Source organism: Ornithorhynchus anatinus, chromosome 4, assembly GCF_004115215.2.
Source record: "Ornithorhynchus anatinus isolate Pmale09 chromosome 4, mOrnAna1.pri.v4, whole genome shotgun sequence".
Taxonomy (NCBI): domain Eukaryota; kingdom Metazoa; phylum Chordata; class Mammalia; order Monotremata; family Ornithorhynchidae; genus Ornithorhynchus; species Ornithorhynchus anatinus.
Window position 1 is genome coordinate 80,234,788 of NC_041731.1, and position 22,169 is coordinate 80,256,956.

At 41.0% G+C, this 22,169-nt stretch overlaps 1 protein-coding gene across 12 annotated transcripts in view; it reads left to right on the forward strand.

The window, feature by feature from the left end:
* PTPRC (protein tyrosine phosphatase receptor type C) overlaps nucleotides 1-22,169 on the forward strand; it is a 168,783-nt gene that overhangs the window by 137,174 nt on the left and 9,440 nt on the right. For 11 of the 12 annotated variants that reach the window (XM_029062917.2, XM_029062920.2, XM_029062924.2 and 8 more), the window contains 13 exons: nucleotides 3,302-3,336; nucleotides 3,840-3,949; nucleotides 5,267-5,357; nucleotides 5,455-5,531; nucleotides 7,053-7,089; nucleotides 7,178-7,275; nucleotides 11,505-11,630; nucleotides 12,670-12,827; nucleotides 14,202-14,337; nucleotides 14,450-14,599; nucleotides 15,895-15,985; nucleotides 17,534-17,667; nucleotides 20,387-20,521. In XM_029062917.2, coding sequence (XP_028918750.1) covers nucleotides 3,302-3,336; nucleotides 3,840-3,949; nucleotides 5,267-5,357; nucleotides 5,455-5,531; nucleotides 7,053-7,089; nucleotides 7,178-7,275; nucleotides 11,505-11,630; nucleotides 12,670-12,827; nucleotides 14,202-14,337; nucleotides 14,450-14,599; nucleotides 15,895-15,985; nucleotides 17,534-17,667; nucleotides 20,387-20,521 — 1,378 coding nt within the window. The remainder of the gene's footprint in view (nucleotides 1-3,301; nucleotides 3,337-3,839; nucleotides 3,950-5,266; nucleotides 5,358-5,454; nucleotides 5,532-7,052; nucleotides 7,090-7,177; nucleotides 7,276-11,504; nucleotides 11,631-12,669; nucleotides 12,828-14,201; nucleotides 14,338-14,449; nucleotides 14,600-15,894; nucleotides 15,986-17,533; nucleotides 17,668-20,386; nucleotides 20,522-22,169) is intronic. The other variant, XM_029062918.2, reaches the window with a different exon arrangement.

Below are 22,169 nucleotides of genomic sequence, written 5' to 3' on the forward strand. Positions count from 1 at the left end.
TACACACTAATCTATTCACAAATATTCCAGGCCTTCTGCAAATATTTTACATAGCCTACTGTTTAAGCACTAACTCATGTATTTCCACTCTGTCTATTAGTGGTTTTGTACTCTGCACCCAGTTTGGTTGTGGCCACGCATCTGATTTCATAGTGGAGAGTCCAGTTTTCAGATGTCCATCCTTTACTGTCCAGCCTGCCTTTGCCACAGTTCCTGATTCCAGGTTCCATGACTCAGACATAGTGCCTGAGTTCATGCAGATCTGGAAGGGGAATGCAAATAGTCTAGAGCAATCGGGAGAGACACTGTTCTCCTGAGAAATGCTCTCCAAAGAATCAGGGCTTGGCATTCTTTCCTATTTGTTATTTTAAAACAGTTAATCACCCTGTGAAGCAGCATGCATTGCCTAGTTGAAAGAGCAGGATCCTGGAAATAAGAAGACTTGGGTTCTAATCCTGATTCTGCCACTTGCCTGCTCTGTGACCTTGAACTATTTACTTAACTTTTATGGGCCTCAGTTTCCTCATTGGTAAAATGGAGATTAAATACCCGTCCTCCTATTTCACCTGGGAGCCCAAGTGGAGCAGAGACTGTGTCTGACCTGATTATCTTGTTATTGACCCCAGTGCTTAGTACAGTGCTTTACGCTGAGTATGCGCTTAGTAAATGCCACAATTAGTATTGTTAATGTCAGAAAGTAATTTGGGTAGGGATGCCACAATGATATAAGTTTATTCCTCTTACAGCATAGACCAAATTCCAGTGAGTATTGCTAGTATGCTAGGTGTATGTATATTTAATGACATTTAAAGGGAAACCAAGCAGACAGTTTGGATCCCACAGAAAGAAGCCTTTGACATTGTTCCCTCCCATCAATTTGAATGTCTTGCCTTCACCTCAAGCTAGACAGAGCCTACTCATCTTCCCACACAAATCTTGTCCTTCCTCTGACTTTCTCCTCACTGTAAACAGCACCACCAACCTTCCTGTCTCACAAGTCCGTAACCTTGGTGTTATCCTTGGCTCCTCTTTCAACCCATGCATATATTCAATCTATCCCTTACGCCTGTCTGTTTAACCTTCACAACATTGCTAAAACCCGCCTTTTCCTCAACCTCCAAACTCCTTCCACATTAATCCAAGCACTTATCCTATCCCACCTTGATTACTGTATCATCCTCCTTTCTGATCTCCCAGTTTCTTGTCTCTCCCCACTCCAATCCATACTTCACTCTGCTGCCCAGATCATTTTTCTACAAAAACTTTCAATCCATGTTTTCCTACTCTTCAAGAATCTCCAGTAGTTGCCCATTCACCTCCATGTAAAACAAACTCCTTATCGGCTTTAAAGCCCTCAATAACTTTTAAAGCCCCCTCCTACTTCACCATACTGTTCTCCTACAACAACCCAGCCTGCACAATTAACTTCTCTAATGCCGACCTACTCATTTTACCTCAATCTTGAGAAGCAGCACGGTCTAGTGGAAAGAGCACGGGCTTGAAAGTCAGAGGATGTGGGTTCTAATTCTGGCTCTGCCACTTGTCTGCTCTGTGACTTTAGGTAAGTCATTTAACTTCTCTGTGCCTCAGATACCTCATCTGTAAAATGGGGATTAAAACTGTGAACCCCACATGGGACAACCTAATTACCTTGTATCTACCCCAGTGCTTAGAACAGTGCTTTCATTCATTCATTCAATAATATTTATTGAGCACTTACTATGTGCAGAGCACTGTACTAAGTGCTTGGAATGTACAGCTCAGAAACAGGAACAGTCCCTGCCCATTGATGGGCTTACAGTCTAATCCGGGGAGACAGACCGACAAAAACAATAGCAATAAATAGAATCAAGGGGATGTACATCTCATTAACAAAATAAATAGGGTAATAAAAATATATACAAATGAGCAAATGAGCACAGTGCTGAGGGGAGGGGAAGGGAGAGGGGGAGTAGCAGAGGGAAAGGAGGGAAAGGGAGCTTAGCTGAGGGGAGGTGAAGGGGGGCAGAGAGGGAGCAGAGGGAAAAGGGGAAGCTCTGTCTGGGAAGGCCTCTTAGAGGAGGTGAGCTCTCAGTAGGGCTTTGAAGAGGGAAAGAGAGTTAATTTGGTGGAGATGAGGGAGGGCATTCCAGGACAGCGGGAGAACGTGGGCCAGGGGTTGACTGCGGGATAGGCGGGAACAGGGGATGGTGAGGAGGTGAGCAGCAGAGGAGCGGAGTTTGCGGGATGGGCACTAGAAAGAGAGAAGGGAGGAGAGGTAGGAGGGGGCATGGTGTTGGAGAGCCTTGAAGCCCAGAGTGAGAAGTTTTTGTTTCGTGTGGAGGTTGATAGGCAACCACTGGAGGTTTTTAAGAAGGGGAGCTTGGCATATAGTGCTTAACAAATACTATAATAATTTATTATGATGATTATCTTGCCTATCTTCCTGCTGACATCTCACACATGTCCTACCTGTGCCCTGGAGCACCTTACCTCTTCATATCTGACATATCTTCATATCTGAAGGTGGGGCACTCCCCACCTTCAAAGCTTTATTGACGGCACATCTTCTCCAGGAGGTCTTCCCTGACTAAGCCCTCATTTCCTTTTCTTACACTCCCTTCTGCATCGCCCTTATTTGCTCCCTATATTCACCACCTTCTAGCTCCACAGCACTTATGTGCATAGCCATAATTTATTTATATTAATATCTGTCTCCTCCTTTAAATGATACGCTCACTGTGGGCCGGGAATATGTCTGTTGTACCATTATAGGGTACTCCCCCAAGTGTTTAGCACAGTGCTCTCCACACAGTAAGCACTCAATACATACGATTGATTCCTTCATCTAGCTCCCTAGATCCATTTTAAAATTTGAAATGACTTAAAACCAAAATGAAAGTCAGAAAATGTATTTCACTTGTTCATTTAGATGACAGTAAATATCTATGAAAATATTGAAAGGAATTAAGTTAAATTGACTAATCTGTATGCTTCTTGAGGCTGGGGACCATGTCTTCTAACTCTATTGTATTGTATTCTCTTAAGTGCGTACTACAGTACTCTGCACATAGAACCACAGCAAATACCACTGATTGATTTGTATGACATTTCCAAATAACAGCTGACTGGTATCTAAATTGTCTTATTCACCAGACAAGTCAGAATTAAAAAAAGAGATGCCATACTGCAAGCCTTTAAGTCCTATTTGTCCCATTAATTCTAAGATCTTTTGGCGGCATTGTAAATATCTAGAAGCCATATACTACATAACCTCATTTTATAAGCCTTTTCTTATGTTTATATTTACTATTTTTTGCAGCAGTTCAGATGAGTGCATAGTTCTTGTGGAAAGAGGTGAGTATTAACATTTTCAGTTTTAATTCAATAATGAGGCACTGAAGCTATTTTTGGGTTATGCCATTCTAGGGGCCCAAGGATAACTTTCTTTTTGGCTCAATTGTTGTGTCCAGTAGTTGGTTCAGATGGCCCATCAGGAGTCATGTATTTTAAAGGGTTCAAATACAATTCTCATGTATGCAACCTGTGGATTTTTAGGAACTCATAACTATAATTAAGATTGAGAGAGCTTAAGAGAGCTATATTCTCTTCTCACATTTCCTCTTTGAGGAGATGCCTTGAAAATCAGTGGTAGTTCAGAGGTGCTCATGAACAGGGAGAAGGAACAAGTGTTGATGTCTGACCAAAAGAGCATATCATTTTGGCTTCAAAAACTCTAGGAAACTTACACTTTAGGGGAAGATAAATGAGGGCAAAGTACTACTAATATGGAATGTTTCTAAAGACATGAGTATTCAAAATTAAAATGACTAAAAATACAATTTCAAACCTATTTTAAGATGATGATAAACAGCTGATGAACGTGGAGCCCATTCATGCAGATATATTGCTGGAAACGTATAAAAGAAAGATTGCAGATGAAGCAAGACTATTTCTAGCTGAATTTCAGGTGGGTGCTTCTTTAATATTGTGACAACAAATCACTGATCAGATAACAAAGTAATTCTGATTTCACAGGATCTTCAATACTTTTGCAGAGATGAGAGTGGTTTGGTTCTACCTTGTTTATGCTGCTCTCTTGTGCTGCTCTCTGCAGGCAACTGTTTTGTTGGGATTCATTGCATATTATTCAGCATCAATAGACAGTGACAATTTTGTGTGGACAACACTGCCATAATGCTTCTCATTTCCTGAACTGTCATGTCTACAAAAATGGGAAATGAGCAGATGGAAAGCAGCATGGCCTAGTGAAAAGATCACAGACCTGGGAGTCAGAGGACCTGTGTTCTAATCCTTGCTTTTCCACTTGTTGGCTGTGTGACCTTGAGCAAGTCACTTAACTTCTCTACACCTCAGTTACCTCATCTGTAAAATGTTGTCTAAGAATGTGAGCCCCAGGTTGGATATGAACTCTATCTAACCTGATGAGCCTGTATCTATCCTAGGACTCAATACAGTGCTTAACAAATACCATTTAAAATGAAAAAAAAAAAGATGGAAATATCCAGGTGGTCCCTTAAGTGGAAGCATAGCCTATCTGGACACAGACTTTTCTGAATTTCCATACGGGACAGATGGAGGTATCTGTCAATAGCAAAAATTTTACCCAGGCATCCGTCTTAAGGGTTTTGCAATATAAGCTTATACTACCAAAATTTGATCCCCTCCCTGCCCCCCCCAACCATATGTCCACCTTAACCCCACCTTGCCTCCTTAAGGATATCCCATTAATTGTCATCCCAACTCCTCCTCTTCCTCTTCTGTTTTGTCTGGAAACCTTTTAAATGATTCATATGTTAGGACATGTGCTCTTTTCATTATTAAAGTACCAGAAAAGGGCCACTTTTGAAGTCAGAAATGCCCAACACATTTTATTTTCTAAATTTCAGTAATCTGTAATAATTGTTTTTGATAGAATCAATTAGTCATTTGATTAGGTAGCCAAAATGCTTTCCACTATCATTTTAATTGTAATACAATTTTGCATCTTTAAAATTAAAGCTAAAATTATATTAATTACACTAAATCCAGTGATTTTTCTGGATTTAATGAAAATTTGCAATTTATTTTTGAAGAAATGATCAATTTTAATTTTTAAACACTAATTGCTATGTAAATAATCAAAATACATTTAGAAAGATCATTTTATCAGAAACTTGTGATTTAGTATGTATCCTGAAGTAGGAAGGAATTATTTAGTTACTTTTGATATCACTTAGCTTTGTTTTCTGTAAAAATAAGATGACCAAAATATATTTTTTTTCAGAGTATTCCGAGAGTGTTCACTAAATTTGCCATCAAGGATGCACGCAAATCTTTTAACCAGAACAAAAATCGTTATGTTGATATTCTTCCTTGTAAGTAGTGGAGAATTGAATATGCATTTATTTGAATACTTTTCAACAGTATAATTTTGATTACTTCAATTTTGTTTTTTCTACTGTCTTTTTCCAGATGATTATAATCGTGTTGAACTTGCAGAATTAAATGGAGATGTAGGATCAGACTATATAAATGCAAGCTATGTTGATGTAAGTCATAACTTTCAATTGGCACTAAATCCTGTAGTTATTTTGTTGGGGCTCATAAGGGAATCATTATCCAACAATTGAAACTGAACTCACAGTGTTTCTTACCCAATATGCAAAATCTTGTACCCAGTATGGTAGTCCCTTGGCACTTGCTGATTTTTTTTTTCTTTGTGGTTTTACCTAATAGTGATTGGCTGTACCCATAATCATGGCAGCTGCACAAGGCTCCAGTCTGGCCTCCAGTCCCTGCTGACTGCTGTCTCTTTGATCCCCAGAAGCCGCAGCCTTGTTAACTCAGTGACTGACCAGTCACCTCATTCCTCTTCCCTCAGCAGAAAGTCCAGAGGGACATATAATAATAATGATAATGATATTTGTTAAGCGCTGTGTGTCAAGCACTGTTCTAAGCACTGGGGTAGATACCATCTAATCAGATTGAACACATTCCTTGTCCTAATCGGGGCCACAATCTTATCCCCATTTTACAGATGAAGTAAGTGAGGCCCATAAGAAGTGAAGTGACTTGTCCAAGGTCACGCAGCAGACAAGTGGCAGAGCCGGGATTAGACCTTCTGACTCCCAGGCCCATGCTCTATCCACTATGTCATGCCACCTCTCATGAGTTGTAAGACAAACTTTCTAGTGTTTTAAGCACAGCTGCTGAAGGGTGCAGATGGTATTTACCATTTCACTTCACTGTCAGGTTTCTCTAAGTAATTCTCCATGAATACAAAGAGACTATTCTACCAAATATTACACATAACATCTTTATGACTACAGTATTTTATGACGTGTGAATGTCCCTTGAAGGAGACATACATTTTCAAAGGGAAATATGCTGCAGATTGAGAGATGGGCACATGGTTTTGTCAATTCTGCCATCACTGTGATAACTGCTTTTGAGCTTCTTCTTGAAGATGGTATCATCGTATCCCTAAGAAATGGCTTGGGGAAGTGGTGGGCAGGAGGCAGCAGGCAGCATAAGCAGCTAGCTGGAGCCCAAGTGATTTAGTGTATCAGTTTACCTGGAGGGTAGGGAAGGCCAGAAAGAGGTTGTCTCTGACACTGAAGTCACTGCAAGAAGTAGTTCCATATTGTGGTTTGAAAGTGCTAAAACACCTTCCCAAATGCCTAGAGGATGGGTCAGAATTCAGGTTGGAAACTGAAAATTGAGCTCATTATTTGTTGACAAAAATTGAAGAACTTCCTTTACATTTGTAAAGTGCTTACTAGGTGCCAGGCACTGTACTAAGTGCTGGGGTAGTTACAGGCTAATCAAGTTGGACACAGTCCATGTTCCACATGGGACAGTTTTAATCTCCATTTTACAGATGAGGTAACTCAGGAACAGAGAAGTACAGTGACTTGCCCGAGGTCATACAGCAGATAAATATCAGAGACAGGATTAGAACCCAGCTAGTCTGGCTTCCAGGCTCGTGCTTTGTCTACTAGGCCATGCTGCTTCCATGTAATATCAACTATTATATGCTAAGCAATGATATGTTTGTGTGTTTTGAACAGGGCTTCAAAGAACCAAGGAAATACATTGCCGCACAAGGTAATCTTTAAGTTCTACTCTGTTTACAACTTTTCAGAACCTCTGTAACAAGGGTTTCTGATCAGTTAACATTTTATTTGTGATTTAGGCCCCAAAGATGAAACTGTTGATGATTTCTGGAGGATGATCTGGGAGAGGAAAGTAACTATCATTGTCATGGTGACTCGCTGTGAAGAAGGAAACCGGGTAAGGACTCCCTAAGGACTCTAGCTCTAAGAATCATCTGTTATCCCTGAGGAGACTATTCCCCTCAGGCATTCTCCCTAGGAGATTCTTATAATGTCCTCAGTTGGTGCAGGCCTACATTCTTCTGAAGATTGCTCCCACTGTTCATGTCCTGTAAGCCATTTCAAGGGCTCTCTCTAGACCAAAAACCCAAATTCCCTCCCCTGTGCTCTGGATATGTTATTAGTATCACCTTCCCTTACTGCACAGGATATTTCCAGAATGCCTACACCATTTTTGCATTATTGGTCTTATCAAATTCTCAACCTCTTTCTTTCCTCTATCAGTCCATATCAGCAAGTATTGACTGTAATTCACTCAGTGCTGGAGCTATTTTGTTTAATGGTCAGTAATGATTTTCACCTGCAGAAATTATTTTTCTTCTTAACTGATGAAGTTCACTTGCCTAGGTTCTTACCCAGCTCTCCTATTTACTCACTGTTGTTATGTAGAACGGGTTCACCCAGGCATGTCCCTGGGAGTGGTTGGCAAATATTGCTACCTATTCAAAAGCTACAAGTTACTAATCAATTCATTGTAATCATCAGCATCTTAAAATCATAAAATCCAACCAAAAGAAATGCTCCTCAAGAAACCCCAGCCAACCATCCACTTCTGCATCAAACAGAAACTCCTCACGTTTAGCTTGAAAAAACTCAGTCAACCTTGCCTCCTCCTACCTCACCACTCTCCTACTACAATCCAGCCCACAGACTACACTTCTAATGCCAACCCATTCACTGTACCTTGATCTCATCTATCTCACCACCAACCTCTCATTATTGTCCTGATTTTGGCCTGGAATGCCCTCCCTTTTCATATTTGATGGACAATTACTCTCCTCCACTTCAAGTCTTATTGAAGGCATATCTCTTCCAAGAGGCCTTCCCTGACTAAGCCCTCATTTCTTCTTTTCCCACTCTCTTCTGCTTCACCCTGATGTGTTCCCTTTATTCACCACCCCACACAACACTTATGCACATAGAGATATGTACATTTATTCATATTAATGTCTGCCTTCCTCTCTAAACTGCAAAGTTGGTGGGCAAGGAATGTGTCTGGTATACTGCTGTGTTATAATAATAATGATGGTATTTGTTATGTACTTACTATGTGCCAAGCATTGTTCTAAGCACTGCGGGAGATACAAGATAATCAGGTTGTCCCACGTGGGGCTCACAGTTTGAATCCCTTTTTCCCAGATAAGGTAACACAGATAAGTTAAGTGACTTGCCCAAAGTCACATAGCTGACAAGTGGCAGAATTGGGATTAGAACCCATGCCCTCTGACTCCCAAACCTGTGCTCTTTCCACTGAGCCATGCCAAGTGTTTAAGTGCAGTGGCCTGCACACAGTAAGCTCTTAATAAATATGATTGATTGATTGAAACTGGGGATCAGAGGGATCTTTTCTAATATCTTGTAGAAACAGTGTTCACGTGCCAAGCTTCTACTGCTCCGGGGTCAGTGGTCCAAGAATAGGGAGGAAAGACAGGAGGAGACAGAGGGAAAGAAGACAGACAGATGAGAGAGACAAAGATCAAGTGACAGAGAGGCACAGAAGACAAAGAGAAATAGATGAGAAACAGAGGGCAGACAGACTAGGAAGAGCACTATGCTATTTGCTATGTGCTCACTAGGGGCCAAACACGGTACTTAGTAGAGGGGAAAATACAAAAGAAGTATGAAAATTTTGCTACCTTACAGGGACTTTATGCTGAAACAGGGAGGAGACATACAAATCTTTACACTTAGGATAATCAGAATATTTAAATGTACAATTGAATATACATGTTCATGCATATATACACACACACACATACACATTTATATGTATTACACATACAAGTGTTGATGGATATAAATCAACAAATAGTATTTACTGAACACTTAATATTTACAGAGCACAGTACTAAACACTTAGAGTGCAATAGAGTTAGTAGAAATGATCCCTGCCTCTAAAAACTTTACAGTCTAAATGGGGAGACCGACATTTAAATGAATTACAGATAAAAAGAAGTAAGAGAGCATGTAAATATATATATAAGTATATATATATGTACATAAGTACTCCAGAGTGTGGGAAGATGTGAGTACCTCAGTACTAGGGATGGCTGTTAGGTTGATTAGATTAGGATGCTGTGAATTAATACAGGAAGCGGTTTGACAGGTAATCTTTCAGGTGAGAGCAGGTGATATTTCAAGAGGATTTTGAACATGGGGAGAGCTGCAGTCTGCCAGATTTGGAGGTGAGGCAAGAAGAAGTTACAAGCTAGGAACAACATGAACAAGAGGACAGATAATGGTAATAATGATTACAGCATTTAAGTGCTTACTTTATGGCCAGCATAAGTGGGAGAGGAACAAGTATCAAATCCCCATTTTATAGATGAGGAAAATGAGGCACAGAATTGTGACTTGCCTAAGGTCACACAGCAGGCAAGTGACAGGATTAGAAGCCACACCCTCTAACTCCCAGGCCTGTGCTCTTTCCATTAGGTTAGCCTGCTTCCTATGTGTGAAACTTGATAGAGATAATCAATACAAAGGCAGAGATGTGACTGGGAGAGACAAAATGAGGCCATACTCTCAATCGATCAATCAGTTGCACTTAGTACGTGCAGAGCACTGTTCAGTACTTGGGAGAGTATTCATTCATTCATTCAATAGTATTTATTGAGCCTTACTATGTGCAGAGCACTGTACTAAGCACTTGGAATGTACAATTCAGCAACAGATAGAGACAATCCCTGCCCATTGATGGGCTTACAGTCCAATCGGGGGAGACAGACAAAAATAAGAGCAATAAATAGAATCAAGGGGATGTACATCTCATTAATAAAATAAATAGGGTAATAAAAATATATACAAATGAGCGGATGAGCACAGTGCTGGGGGGAGGGGAAAGGAGAGGGGGAGGAGCAGAGGGAAAGGGAGGGAAAAGGGGGCTTAGCTGAGGGGAGGTGAAGCGGGGGGGAAGGGGGCAGAGAGGGAGCAGAGGGAAAAGGGTAAGCTCAGTCTGGGAAGGCTTCTTGGAGGAAGTGAGCTCTCAGTAGGGCTTTGAAGAGGGGAAGAGAGTTTGGCGGAGGTGAGGAGGGAGGGCATTCCAGAACAGTGGGAGGACGTGGCCCAGGGGTCAACGGTGGGATAGGCGAGAAAGGGGGATGGTGAGGAGGTGGGCGGCAGAGGAGTGGAGCCTACAGGGTGGGCAGTAGAAAGAGTGAAGGGAGAAGAGGTAGGAGGGGGCAAGGTGATGGGCAGCCTTGAAGCCTGGAGTACAGTACAACAGAGTTGATAAACATTTACCTTACACACAATGAGCTTACAGTATAGAGGGAGAGACAAACTTAAATATGAATTTGTAATGATTATATACATAAGTGCCATGGGATGGAGGGAAGGGTGAATAAAGAAGGTAAATCTGAGTGCAAGGATGATGCAGAAGGGAGTGGGAGAAGAGGAAATGAAGGCCTATTTGGAGAAAGCCTCTTGGAACAGATGTGCCTTCAATAAGGCTTTGAAGATGGGTAGAGTGATTGTCTATTGGATACAAAGAGGAAGGGCATTTCAGCCCAGAGGCAAGATGTGGTTGAGAGGTTGGCGACAAGATAGAGGAGACTGAGGTACAGTGAGTAGGTTGGCATTAGAGGAGTGAAGTGTGTGGGTTGGTTGTAGTAGGAGAGCAGAAAGGTGAGGTAGGCCACCCACTTTCCCAACTTCACTGGGACACTTAGAATAATATCACTTAGATGAGGCTGTAGCAGGTCTCTCTTCACAAAGGAATAGAAGCAAGGAGAAACCTTGTAGTATATTTCTCTGCCCCCTTTCCAACTGCATCCACGAATCCCACAGTCCACGTCCCTGGAGTGTAGCCTAGTTTAAAAGACGTTTCTGTTGTTCTTCTTCAGAATGGTTTCAATAATTTGTCTTTTAGGACCCTTGATGTTTATGTGAAAGGCATTGTGTACTCCTCCATGCCACCATGTCACATTTCAAAACCATGTGCCCTCCAAATTAGACAGCAGAAAGAATCTCTTTGGCTATTTGTAAAGTGTCTGTGGGTCACCAATAAGCCGAAAATTGCAACCAGGCAACCCAACTCTAACTACTTACTGAAAACTATGAGGAACACTTTAATGGAGAAAAGAAAATGGAATATGACTCTGTTTTTGGTTTTTTGTTTTTTTTCAGAACAAGTGTGCAGAGTACTGGCCCACCACGGAGGAGAACTCCAACACCTATGGAGAAATAGCAGTGAAGATCAGTGACTATAAGAGATGTCCTGATTACATCATTCAGAAATTCAACATTACAAATGTGAGTTAATTTCACTGCTCAGTATCTGTTTCATAATCTGTTTCATTGAAGAATTACTATGGGACTGTCCCTGGGTTGGGGTGTGGTGGGGAGGAAGAAGTAGTAGGGGAACTGAAATCAATTGAAAAGGAAACAGGTCTTTTTCCTTCCAACACAAAGCATTAGGACAGAATGCCTGATTAGTGTGTGATTTAATACCCGTGGGTTGGGTTGGTCAACTGGATGAAGAAGGCTTTGCCCAACTGGACTCTTTTCTAGGGGATCCATATAGCCATCAACTGAAGTTACCTTTGTACTGTTACTAGACAGGGTCCCTTAGCTCTCTTCAGGTCCCATCCTGAAATCCCTCTGATTCTGACTTGTTCATGATCACGTAATAGTGAATGACAGAGCTTAATTTCTGCTTTTTTTCCAGTCACATCTCTTATCTATCCAAACCTAGGTGGCTCACCTCCACACCTGGCCAGAATTTTGGGCTAGTCGCTCTCCCAGCAGTGATTAGGTGGTTTCCCTGAAAGCAGGAAAACTCTGAGGAATGAGGAGAAGTCAACTCACCTGCTTTTTGAATTTTGAGTTTTAATATCCACACTGTTCTGTGTGGTCGGAATAGGCAGCTGCCTAGATGGCAGAACCAGGTACACTTTGCATGCTCACAGCCCCCCATTCCAGCCTTCAAACAAGGTATTTTGGGAAGCAGTGAGATCTGATGGTAATTGCACATTTTCCCTAAACCAACTGAAAGGATCGGAGGCTTTATAGCTTTATCTCTGCATCAGTCTCCTGATTTCTGTCTAGTGCATGACTCTTCTTCTCCAAGTTCCTGCATGGTTTTTCATCTACTTTTTTATAATTAGGAAAATGACATAACTGAAGATAGTGAGGTTTGGCCAGATTATGTTACCCAATCATTTCATTCGCATTAGTAAAACTCTCCTCCTCTCCCCACCATTCTATTACTCCTCTGTTTTGTTTCCTTTGGTCTGTGATTCCTACGATGAATGGTTGTAATGAACACCTCCTGTCCTCCTGTCTTGTCTAGAAAAGGGAAAAGACAGTAGGCCGAGATGTGACCCACATCCAATTCACTAGCTGGCCAGACCACGGTGTTCCTGAAGAACCTCACCTTCTCCTCAAGCTGCGGAGACGAGTCAATGCTTTCAGCAACTTTTTCAGTGGTCCCATCGTTGTCCATTGCAGGTAAACAACTCAAATATTCAGAGAACTCCATATCTCTTAGACTGTGAATTTCATCTTGCACAGGGACTGTGTTCGACTTGATTAACTTGAATTTACTCCAGTGCTTAGCACAGTACTTTATATATGTGTCTTGACTTATGCCATCGAGGTGTTTCCGACCAATAGCGACACCATGACACATCTCTCCCAGAACGCCCTGCTCTCCATATGCAATTGTTCTGGTAGTGGATCCCTAGAGTTTTCTTGGTAAAAATCCAGAAATAGTTTACCATTGCTGCCTTCTGCACAGTAAACTTGAGTCTCCGCCCTCGACCCTCTCCCATGCCACTGCTGCCCAGGATGGGTGAGTTTTGACTTGTAGTAGATTGCCTTCCACTCACTAGCCACTGGCCAAGCTGGGAAAGGAATGGATATTCATTCTTTCATTCATTCAATCATATTTATTGAGAGTTTACTGTGTGCAGAGCACTTTACTAAACACTTGGAATGTATAATTAGGCAACAGATAGAGACAATCCCTGCCCAACAATAGGCTCACAGTCTAAATGGGGGAGACAGACAGCAAAACAAAACAAGTAGACAGGCATCAATACCATCAAAATAGATGAATAGAATCGTAGACATATACACAATACAATATATATAGATATGCCTCTGCTTGACTTTCCCTCACGTAGCCAAGATGGGTAGAATACTAGAAACTCTCCAGTGCAGCCCTAAGAGGAGAACTATACAATACGGCATTTAAAAAGTAAGCACTTAATAATAATAATAATAATAGTATTTATTAAGCACTTACTATGCGCCAGACACTGTACTAAGCTCTGGGGTGGGAACAAGCAAATCAGGATGGACACAGGTCCTTTCCCAAGTGGGGCTCACAGCCTCAATCCCCATTTTACAGATAAGGTAACTGAGGCCCAAAGAAGTGAAGTGACTGCCCAAGGTCACACAGACAAGCGGAGCCAGAATTTAGAATCCATGATCTGCCTCCCAAGGTCGTGCTCTATCCACTATGCCATGCTGCTTCTCCTGCTTAACAATTACCATAAACGAAAACAGCCACACACTAGTCACCTGGAGGGTGGATTACCAACTGGGGAGTGACTTATATAATCAATCACAGTTATTGAGCAGTTACTACGTGCAGAGCAACATACTAAGCACTTGGGAGAGTACAATACAACAGAATTAGCAGACATGTTCCCTGCCCATATGAGCTTACGGTCTAGAGGGGGAGACAGACATCAATACCAATAACAACATACTTGATGATATGTAATTTAAGAAAATCAATATCCTTTCTACCAGGGCACAAAGCTTCCTTAGTTCACTGCACTCACCTTATGTCACTGTCCTTGCTTTCTCTGACAGTGCTGGGGTCGGCCGCACTGGAACCTACATTGGAATTGACGCCATGTTGGAGGGACTCGAGGCTGAAAACCAAGTGGACGTTTACGGTTATGTGGTCAAGCTCCGGCGTCAGAGATGCCTGATGGTCCAAGTGGAGGTATGTTTCCAAGACTCAAAATAGCCCTTTAATGAGTAGCCTCTCTTCGGTAACATCTCCTTTCACACCCGTGAATTTGCCTTGGCTAAGCTTACTGTGTTTGAAACATTAGGCCCAGTATATCCTGATTCACCAAGCTCTAGTGGAGTACAATCGGTACGGGGAAACAGAAGTGAATATTTCAGAACTGCATAGACACCTAAATTACATGACTATGAGAGATCCACCCAACGAACCATCCCCGCTGGAGGCCGAGTTCCAGGTAAACTGGAGTCAGCGAGATACTGACATTCCCTGTGGAACTATTCTTTGTTTTACAAAACTGTCATTTCCCTCTTGGAAATCCTTAAATATCTCAGTAGAAACTATAGTAGAATTTAGAGTATTTCGGGGTGGGGGGACCCTCTTCGAAATTCTGAAGAATAAGGTATTTTGAAATATCTTGAGGAACAAGGAAAGCTTTGGACACATAAGGTTTTTTTTTACTTTGGTATAATGATAACAATTACGGTACTTTTAAAGTGTTTCCTATTTGCCAAGCACTGTTCTAAGCACTGGGATAGATACAAATTGATCAGGTTGGACACAGTTCGTGCCCCACATAGGGCCCACACTTTTATTCCCAGTTTTTAGGTGAAGTAACTGAGGCCCAGAGAAGTTAAGTGATATGCTCAAGGTCACAGAGCAGACATGTGGCAGAGCTGGAATTTAGAACCCAGGTCCTTCTGACTCCCAGGCCTGTGCTCTATCCACTAGGCTGTGCTGTTTCTCAACTCTGCTATTTTTATATATTAAACACATTGTTCATAATATCATTCTTGATCATTAACCTTCTTCATGTATACAGGAGCCTGTGCAGAGAACTGTCAATTCAAACTATGGCACACTGTAGACAGCCCCAGAACAACATCAGCGTAGCATAATTTCTAACACTCCAAGAAGAACTTGCATTCAGGACTTTGCAAGACACTTATCATTTGTAACAGTAGTACTTTGTGTTTACTGAAAGCAGTGCCCTGATTTCAGCTGCACTAAATGCTACAGAAAGGTGCAGCACAGGTTCAAATGTGAGAATTTACTCCTGCATTTGTAACAAATGGGAGTTTGTCTTGCTGGCAAATATTCATTATTCTGGCAGCCTCGTGCAACAGGGAATGTCTGCTCTGATTTTGTTGTATCTAACACAGTGCTTAGCATGATGCTCTGCATACAGTAAGAACTTAACAAGTATCACAGTTACTATTATTGTTATAATCATTTATCATCATCATTAACCATCCCTGGTGGACACTAGAAGAGCTATTTATTTACTCTGCAAAATTTAATACAACTGAAGTCTCCAAAGAAGCCTTTCCATAGGACAAGCTCCCCAAAAGCTTTTCAGCAGAAGCTGCTTAGGAAGAAGTACATTAATAGCATGGATGCAGACCTTGTAGTTTAAATTTTAGGAAAATAAAAATCAGAAACATTTTGAAGGACTCTTCAAGCTTAACATGCACATGTGGGAGTCTGTTTGAATGCTTAGCCCTGAATAAACCCGGTCTCTTCCTTTTGCAGAGACTTCCAACGTATACAGTTTGGCGCTCACAAAACTTTGGAAATCAAGAAGAAAATAAAAGTAAAAATAGGAATTCCAAAATAATTCCATGTAAGTATTTGCCCAGATATTGAATATAAGATTGCCTCTAATTGTCAGATGAGATTTATTTCACATTCATGATGGTCAATAGGCTCTGATCAACTTTTTCAAAACTTCAAAATAAATATTTTTTCTGGATTGTTTGTTGGATATTTTTTTTTCAGCCTATGGAAGGGAATCTTTCAGATAATATCTCCCCTAATTCTCTGGCCAAATTCACATACCAAGGCCTGCCTGATTAGCGGTTGTAGCTGCTTGTACCACGTAGACCAATGATAAGGAGCGAAACAATCTCTTTGGTCCAAACAGTGTGGCAAAGCTTGGAAACAGGTGTTCATTCCCTCCCAGCATTACAATAGATTCATTCAATATTCATTTTTAACCATAAAAGATAAAGCGAGAAGACTGGGAACTGGGTGAGCAAATATGGAAGAACTGTTGTCAGATATTTTAACCTAAAGATGATGGGGTTGAACTATTTAAGGAGATCTAACTTCCTGATCTTAATTATTTAATTAGTTGAGATGGACAATATACTTAAGGCTGTGGAAAGCTTAGTACCAATAATTTAATTTTCTAGTTAAGCATGAGAAAATGTTTATGAAGAAATGGATAGAAAAGGGGAAGTTCACTAAGATAATAATAATGTTGGTATTTTGTTAAGCGCTTACTATGTGCCAAGCACTGTTCTAAGCGCTGGGGTAGACATAGGGGAATCAGGTTGTCCCACGTGGGGCTCACAGTCTTAATCCCCATTTTACAGATGAGGGAACTGAGGCACAGAGAAGTTAAGTGACTTGCCCACAGTCACACAGCCGACAAGTGGCAGAGCTGGGATTCGAACTCATGAGCCCTGATTCAAAGCCCGTGCTCTTTCCACGTAGATGACATATGAATCAATCAATCAATCATTGGTATTTTTTGAGTGCTTACTGTGTGCAAAACACTGTCCTGAGCACTTGGGAAAGTACACTTCAACAGAGTGGGTAGGCACAATCAGGTAATTCAATTTCCTGGCCAGTTCCCTTTATACGTATAAATATGGGGGCATTCTCCTCCTCCTGTCCAGTGGAAGGGGTAAATGTGTGTGTTGGTTTTTTTAAGGATTGTTTATTAGGTGTTTTTTGTTAGAGCACAGTTAATTTGTCCTGATCGCATCTACCACTTGAGCTAGTTAATGTTCTTATGCCACCTGTCTCCAATACATTGCAGAGTAGCATTTAACATTGCTCATCCATGCTTTCTCGTCTCCAGTGTGTTTTTATATGCACCTAGTATTTCTCTAGCCCTGTGTTTTCTCAGTGTGTTTTGGCCTGTTGCAGAGATAGGAAAACTTGGCTCAACTACACATGCCTGTTTGGTTACAAAAAGATGAGGGATCAGAAGATACAGTTTGGCATACATACACGCACAACACTGGCTAAAGCATAAATACCCACTGCAATTCCCCCGAACACAGGATTAGTCAAGACCATAATCATCTGAGTAAATATCTCATAATGAGAGAACCTAGAGCTTTGGATATTTATATGAAAAAATTGTGTTTTATTTCAACAGATGACTACAACAGAGTTTCTCTTAAACATGAACTGGAGACAAGTAAGGAGAGTGAACATGAATCAGATGAATCATCTGATGATGACAGTGAGTCTGAGGAGTCAAGCAAATACATCAATGCTTCTTTCATAACTGTATGTATTTTAAAAGTCAAAATCACTATATGAACCTCTTATTTTTTGTCTGTCACCACTTTTCATTTAGAAGTATAATTCACAAAGGAAGGTTGAGTGTTGCCAACAGTGTACTGAATGGTAATTTAGTCATTAATTAAGGAAATGTACGGCATTTTAAATTGAATGAACTTTCTCTTTGCTTCTCAGTCAAATTTCCCTTGCTGTTCTAGCACAGGGGTTGTCAGCCTTAGTTAATTATTCATTCAATCATATTTATTGAGCACTTACTCTGTGCAGAGCACTGTACTAAGTGCTTGGAAAGTACAGTTCAGCAACAGATAGAGACAATGCCTACCCAACAACGGGCTCACAGTCTAGAAGGGGGAGACAGATAACAGTGCTCTACACATAGTAAGCTCTCAATAAATACTATTGAATGAATGAACAACAAAACAAGTAGGCAACAAAACAACACCCCATTCACACTCACTGCCCCCTAACACTTAGTTTCTCTCCACCTTCACCTACCTTATCAGTCAATCTTATTTGCTGAGCACTTAGTATGTGCAGAGTACTGTACTAAGCACTTGGGAAAGAATAATATAACAAAATTAGCAGACAAGTTCCCTGCCAAAATAAATACTCACTGGAGCCAAAACTGAGAGAGTGGGAAGCAATGTGGCTTAATGTGTAGAGGAAGGAATCTTGGCTCTGCACTTTTCTCCTGTGTGACCTTGGGCAAGTCACTTAACTTCTCTGTCCTCAATTTCTCTGTAAAATTGAGATAAAGTTCCTGTTCTTTGTCCCTCTTAGATTGTGTCTGATCTAATTATCTTGTACCTACCCTAGAACTTAGCACAGTGCTTGGCATATAAGTACTAACAAATTTTCATTTATTCATTTTAATGCTTTTTTAAGCACTTACTATGGGCCAGGTATTGTACGAAGTGTTAAGTAGCTACAAGTAAATCAGGTTGGACACAGTCCCTAACCCACTTGGGACTCACAGTCTTAATCCCCATTTTATAAAAAAATGATAATGGTATTTTTTAAGCTTTTACTATGTACTAAGCACTGTTCTAAGTGCTGGAGTAAATACAAGGTAATCATGTTGTCCCACATGGGGCTCATAGTCTTAATTCCCATTTGAGAAATGAGATAACTGAGTCACAGAGAAGTTAAGTGACTTTCCCAAGATCACACAGCAGACACGTGGCATAGCTGGGATCAGAACCCATGACCTCTGATTTCCAAGTCCGTGCTCTTTCCACTAAGCCACATGGCTTTTCAATATACACTAAAACTAAACTAAATTCATTCATTCATTCAATAGTAGTTATTGAGCGCTTACTATGTGCAGAGCACTGTACTAAGCACTTGGAATGTACAGATCGGTAACAGAGACAGTCCTTGCCCTTTGACGGGCTTACAGTCTAATCGGGGGAGACGGACAGACAAGAACAATAGCAATAAATAGAATCAAGGGGATGAACATCTCATTAAAACAATAGCAAATAAATAGAATCAGGGCGATGTACATTTCATTAACAAAACAAATAGGGTAATGAAAATATATACAGTTGAGCAGACGAGTACAGTGCTGAGGGGATGGGAAGGGAGAGGGGGAGGAGCAGAGGGAAATGGGGGGAAAAGAGAATGTGAGTCATGTGTAGGTATTCCTATTTACTATTAACCAATAATAAATGATATTTAGTGAGCATTTACCATGTGCAAAGTACTGTACTTAGTACTGTACTAAGCACTTGGGAGAGCAAGTGCTCTGTAAGCTTGTTATGGGCAGGGAACATGTCTGCTAATGCTTTGTAATGTACTTTCCCAAGTGCTGAAGTACAGTGATCTGCATATAGTAAGTGTTGAATAAATACCATTGATTCACTGATACCTTAAAACAGAGTTGGTAGACATTTTCCCTGCCCATAAGGAGCTTACAGTCTAGAGGAATTATTAGAATCGTGATCACATTGTCTGACTTGTTCCCTTCATTCATCTCCCCTCTCAGTCCCATGGCATTTATGTATATATCTGTAATTTATTTATGTATATTAATGTTTGCCTCCCCCTCTAGACTGTGAGCTTACTGTTAATGGGGAATGTATTTGTTTATTGTTATAGTGTACTCTCCCAAGTTCTTAGTATAGTGCTTTATACACAGTAAGCATTCAGTAAATACAATAGAATGAATGAATATATTAAAACTTTTGACACTGAGTGTACTGGGGAAATTGGGCCACACTGGTTAGGTCAAAATTCTTGTTCACTAAGACTCAAGGCTGATCCAGGAAAGCAGCCTTAAAATGATACAGTTTGATAGTCAGATCAGCAGATTCCTTCCCAGTTTCTCTCTGCCTTATCCATAGATGATCTGCTGCTACTATCCAGGTTAAGGACACATGTACTCAAGGAGATTCCCATGCAGTCCTGTCTGTGTTCATTAGCACGTGTGAGAAATACATGCCAACAAGTGGCATACCAAAATGGGAAAGCTTGCTAAAATAGCAAATCAAAAAGTAGGACTCTCATCTCCACATAGAGTCAATTCTTGGCATCAAGACCATTCCAAACTACAAGGTTCATTTCAGACATGACTTTTCTGGATGGCAAAAATGTATTTATCCTCATGTTATGAAGGTGACCTTATAGACTCCCATGATTGGAATCAATGATTTGGGAATCCGTGGTTGGAAGTGAGTACTAACTGGGGGTGTTGATTTTGTAGAGCTACTGGAAACCAGATGTGATGATTGCTGCCCAGGGGCCACTTAAGGAAACAGTTGGCGATTTCTGGCAAATGATCTTTCAGAGGAAAGTCAAAGTTATTGTTATGCTGACAGATCTACAAGATGGAGAACAGGTTTGTCTATTACTTTCCATTAACCTTCTTATGAAACAATTTTAGAATCATAGCACTGGGTGAAGCTGGATGGTATCATTGATGGCTCATGGAGGTGGGATCTGGCCATACCTTGGGCAAATCAGTGCTTAGAACAGTGTTTGGCACATACTAATCACTTAAATACTCTATCCCGCCGTCGACCCCTGGGTCACGTCCTCCCGTGGTCCTGGAACGCCCTCCCTCCTCACCTCCGCCAAACTGATTCTCTTTCCCTCTTCAAAACCTTACTTAAAAATCACCTCCTCCAAGAGGCGTTCCCAGACTGAGCTCCTCTTCCCCCTCTACTCCCTCTGCCATCCCCCCTTTACCTCTCCGCAGCTAAAGCCTCATTTTCCCCTTTTCCCTCTGCTCCTCCACCTCTCCCTTCCCATCCCCACAGCACTGTACCCGTCCGCTCAACTGTATATATTTTCGTTACCCTATTTATTTTGTTAATGAATTGTACATCACCTTGATTCTATTTAGTTGCCATTGTTTTTACGAGATGTTCTTCCCCTTGACGCTGTTTAGTGCCATTGTTCTCGTCTGTCCGTCTCCCCCGATTAGACTGTAAGCCCGTCAAACGGCAGGGACTGTCTCTATCTGTTGCCGACTTGTTCATCCCAAGCGCTTAGTACAGTGCTCTGCACATAGTAAGCGCTCAATAAATACTATTGAATGAATGAAATACCATTATTATTATCATTATAAATCTTTCCTCCTCAAAGCAATATCTGATGAGGAGAAGGAAGGGTAATTTTCATGTAGACAGTTGCTTGGGATCAAGCCTTGCCAGTCTAACCAGAGGTAGAAATTTGATAATTTGCTGTCCTCCGATGACAAATCTCTCTTGCCTGAATGTGCCCTGATCCGATACATGTGCTATTTTTCTGCTTTGGCCTATCAAGTTGCCAAGAAAAGCAGTGTGGTTTAGTCCGAAGACCACAGACCTGGGAGGCAGGGGACCTGGGTTCTAATTCCTGCCATGTGTCTGCTGTGTGACCTTGGGCAAATTACTTAATTTCCCTGTGCCTCAGTTATCTCATCTGTAAAATGGGGATTGGACTCTGATTAACCTAATTATGTTGTTTCTACCCCAGCACTTTGTACAGTGACTTGAGTATAGTAAACACTTAAATAGCACAATTATCATTATTATTATTAAATCCTACTCCCTCCTACTTAGACTGTGATCCCCATGTGGGATAGGTACTGTGTCCAACCTGATTAACCTGTACCTACCCCAGTGCTTAAAAAAAATTCTTGGCACATATAAGCACTTAACAAGTACAACAGTTATTATTTCTGTCTGGATAGGCATTTCTTGATTTTTCCAAGAATATGGAAAAAATCCTCTCAACCCCATTTAACAATCTGATTATCATCGTCAGTGTTTATCTTTAATTTATTTATATTAATGTCTATCTCCCCCTCTAGACTGTAAGCTTGTTGAGGGAAGGGAATGTGTCTGTTATGTTGTTGTACTCTTCCAATCACTTAGTACTCTGCACACAGTAAGTACTCAGTAAATATGATCAAGTGACCGACATTTTATCAAATGGATGAAGGCACAGTAATGCTTTACCTGGTGGAGTCTCAGAGATATTCTGTTCTGGGACTACAGACA